This window comes from Frankliniella occidentalis, unplaced genomic scaffold, assembly GCF_000697945.3.
Source record: "Frankliniella occidentalis isolate FOCC.00 unplaced genomic scaffold, Focc_3.1 Scaffold43, whole genome shotgun sequence".
NCBI lineage: Eukaryota > Metazoa > Arthropoda > Insecta > Thysanoptera > Thripidae > Frankliniella > Frankliniella occidentalis.
Genome location: NW_026267173.1, coordinates 988,247 through 991,044, shown reverse-complemented (window position 1 = coordinate 991,044; position 2,798 = coordinate 988,247). Strand labels below are relative to the sequence as shown.

Sequence of the window (2,798 nt, the reverse complement as noted above, 5' to 3'; positions counted from 1 at the left end):
TCAAGTATGCAGAATATTCTGTGTACTTGGTCAATTGTAAGAAAGTTTTATAGAACTTCACTGGAAAAGCAAAGGCACTAAACAACACCTTTCCTGCTCTGGAAACCCAAGTGTGTACTTGAATGCAGAATATTCTGTGTACTTGGTCAAGTACACACTAAGTCTCCTGCATAAATATATGGAGGTTTTAGTGTGTACTTGACCAAGTACACAGAATATTCTGCATACATGTAGGTATGCAGAATATTCTGCATTCAAGTACTCACTTGGGTTTCCAGAGTGAGGCACTAAAGTCAAGGGCGCAGTTTAGTGCCTTTCCTGCTGCACTAAAGTTTCGTGCCTTGCCAAAGGCACTAAACTTGTATGGAACTCATATGAAATTAGCCAGCTTGAGGTGTGAAACGTCACGAAACTTTGTTGGTGCCTTTTAAAGGCAGGGGTTCGCACCTTTGTTTTTCCAGTGTTCATATTACAGTGTAGAGCCGGCTGGCCCCGTCCGGAACGGGTGGACGGGCGCGCGCGGCGATCGAACAGTGCGTTGAGTGGCGCCGATTTGCAGCGTCAAATAATTCGGCGTTGTGTGGGGGAGGAGGAAAAGGGGGGGGACAATGGAACACTAATGGGTGCCCGATCCATCACGCAGCACCGAATCGCCTGATTCCACCATGGGAGGGATTTGAAAAATTCGGCGAGATTCAAAAGGTTGTTTGAAGACGGGTTGGAAAGAGATTGCTCTTGTACAGGTACAAGGAGGGATTGTCGGAGTTATGCACTCCTCCGAATGGCATTTTCAGATGGGCGCTGGTGCGCCGCAGCGAGAACGAGACGAGCACAAACGGACTTCCCTCCCGCCCTGGCTGCTCCAGCACTCGTGAGGCAGAACATAGCAGCACCATAGGGGGAGGATGCGGTTGCGCAACAAACGAATATTGAACGCCCCTCCCAACGCTACTTCAACCGAAAAAAAAGGATGGTCCATAAAGTGCGTCCGTCATTAATTTAGGCTTACGGTCCTGAAGTTCGTCCTCTGCAAGCTCTCAGAGCGCCTGATAGGTAGGCAACATCTTGCCTGGGGCGCACGCGTGTACTGCGGGCTGGCCTACCCCGAGACTCGCAGGCGCTGGGCTCCCGTAATTTGCCGGATTCGTCAAAGAAAACCAGACGTTCTTTCTTGACGGTGCCTATCAGTCCCGCGTAACGTAAGCCCATGTCATTTCCTATGCTCTTACCCTTCATAATAACCCCACCACCACCTACACACAAACACAGAGAAGACCTTCCCTTCAATGGGCTGATCCGGGTCGCGGATAATGGACCTGACCCAGATCCGGAAGCAATCAGCATACCTCCCCTTTGGAATGACTTGGCACTCCCGTCAAGGAGAGCGGGTCAGGCTTCGGCAGGTCACGCGTGTGCAAGTGCAGAGCACAGGTAAGCAGGTCAGGTCATGTACCTGACTGACTATACCCAGCTCGTGCTGATTTCAAGGGGTGGGTGGATCCTTGTACACGTGCCCACGGGTCGGCACGGGCACAAGACTTTCTATTAAACGATATTTACAATTTCCCCCCCATAAGGTAACGTCCTTAAGCACATCTATCGCTTAAAAAAGTGTACTAGTTCATTGTAGCAACTTTCATCCAAATTGGTACAAAGATAGCGAAATGCGTTCCAACAATACAATTTTCATTCATTTATATATTTAAAAAATTTCCAACGAAGCAATGTGCCTAAAAAGGTAATATACTCTTGGGACAAAATTGTTCTTTTTTTTACATTTATCATGTAGACTGTGCTTACCTTTTGGTAGAGCAGGCTCAGGATGCCGGTGTGGGCGTCGCCCAGGACGTTCTGCTCCGGCGTGATGATGTCGTACGAGAAGCGGAACTTGTCGCGGAGGATGTCGACGAACTCGAACGCGAAGCCGTCCCCAACCCTCTCGCCGCGCTCGTTCTTCTTGGTCCCGCTTGTCGGCCAGTCCTGGACACGTAAAAGTCACGGTAGGACGTCGCGCGTCACACTGACGACTTTAAGACCAAACGAGGTCAAAATTTGGGCAGAGAGCACGGCAAGTCACCTATTCACGTCATTTTCGCGATGACGAGAGACAAATCAGCTCGTTCTCGTATACACAACTACGGATTGGCGTCCCTTCCCTTCTGTGATTGGATTCAGGGAGGGCGCCCCTATGAATCAGCGGAACGACCTCACCTTCTCCCCGCGTTACACATAGGTACGTACCTCCCACGTCGCAATGGTGAGCTTCTTCCCCACAAGTATGTTTTTGACCTCATTCCCGGGAATGAGGCAGACGTCCTGCGGTGGCGGGCCATCTTTCAGAAGTTCTACCTCTGCAAAACGGCAGCGCGGAAAGAAAGAGTGAAAACCAACTTGCTCGCTCGAGTACTCGAAGAATGCGAAGAACGACCTTGAACACCGCACGGCACACTCACCGCGCTTGAGGGTGTTATTCAGCCTGTCCTTGCTGTAGTCCGGCGTGAGGCAGACGCCCGTGAGCAGGATGTTGACGAGCCCGGCCGCGCGCATGCCGCCCCCGCTGAGCGAGCTCGCCGCGCGTCCCCCAGGATCACGACGGACGAGGCGGCTCACCGCACCCCGCCGTCTGCTGCCGCCGCCGCTGACTCGGCGGTCGCGGGCCCGGGCGCGCGCTCGGCCTGCACCACCGCCTCCAGGGGGAGCGGCCCCGCCAGCATGCTACCCGGGGGGGGCTGCCTGCAGCACGCGAGCGGCGGTGCGGGCGGAGAGGCGACGACGGTGGCGTGAGAGCACGCCGCTGT

The 2,798-nt window shown here is 53.4% G+C and overlaps 1 protein-coding gene across 1 annotated transcript in view; it reads right to left on the bottom strand.

Annotated features, from left to right (window-relative positions):
• LOC113208925 (glutamate receptor ionotropic, delta-1) overlaps window positions 1–2,792 on the bottom strand; it is a 7,480-nt gene extending 4,688 nt beyond the window's left edge. The window contains exons 1-3 of the mRNA XM_052266821.1: window positions 2,454–2,792; window positions 2,242–2,351; window positions 1,801–1,980 (exon numbers count right to left, since the gene is read on the bottom strand). Of these exons, the coding sequence (XP_052122781.1) occupies window positions 1,801–1,980; window positions 2,242–2,351; window positions 2,454–2,547 (384 nt within the window). The 5' untranslated portion in view covers window positions 2,548–2,792. The remainder of the gene's footprint in view (window positions 1–1,800; window positions 1,981–2,241; window positions 2,352–2,453) is intronic.
• Window positions 2,793–2,798: the final 6 nt, after the last annotated feature.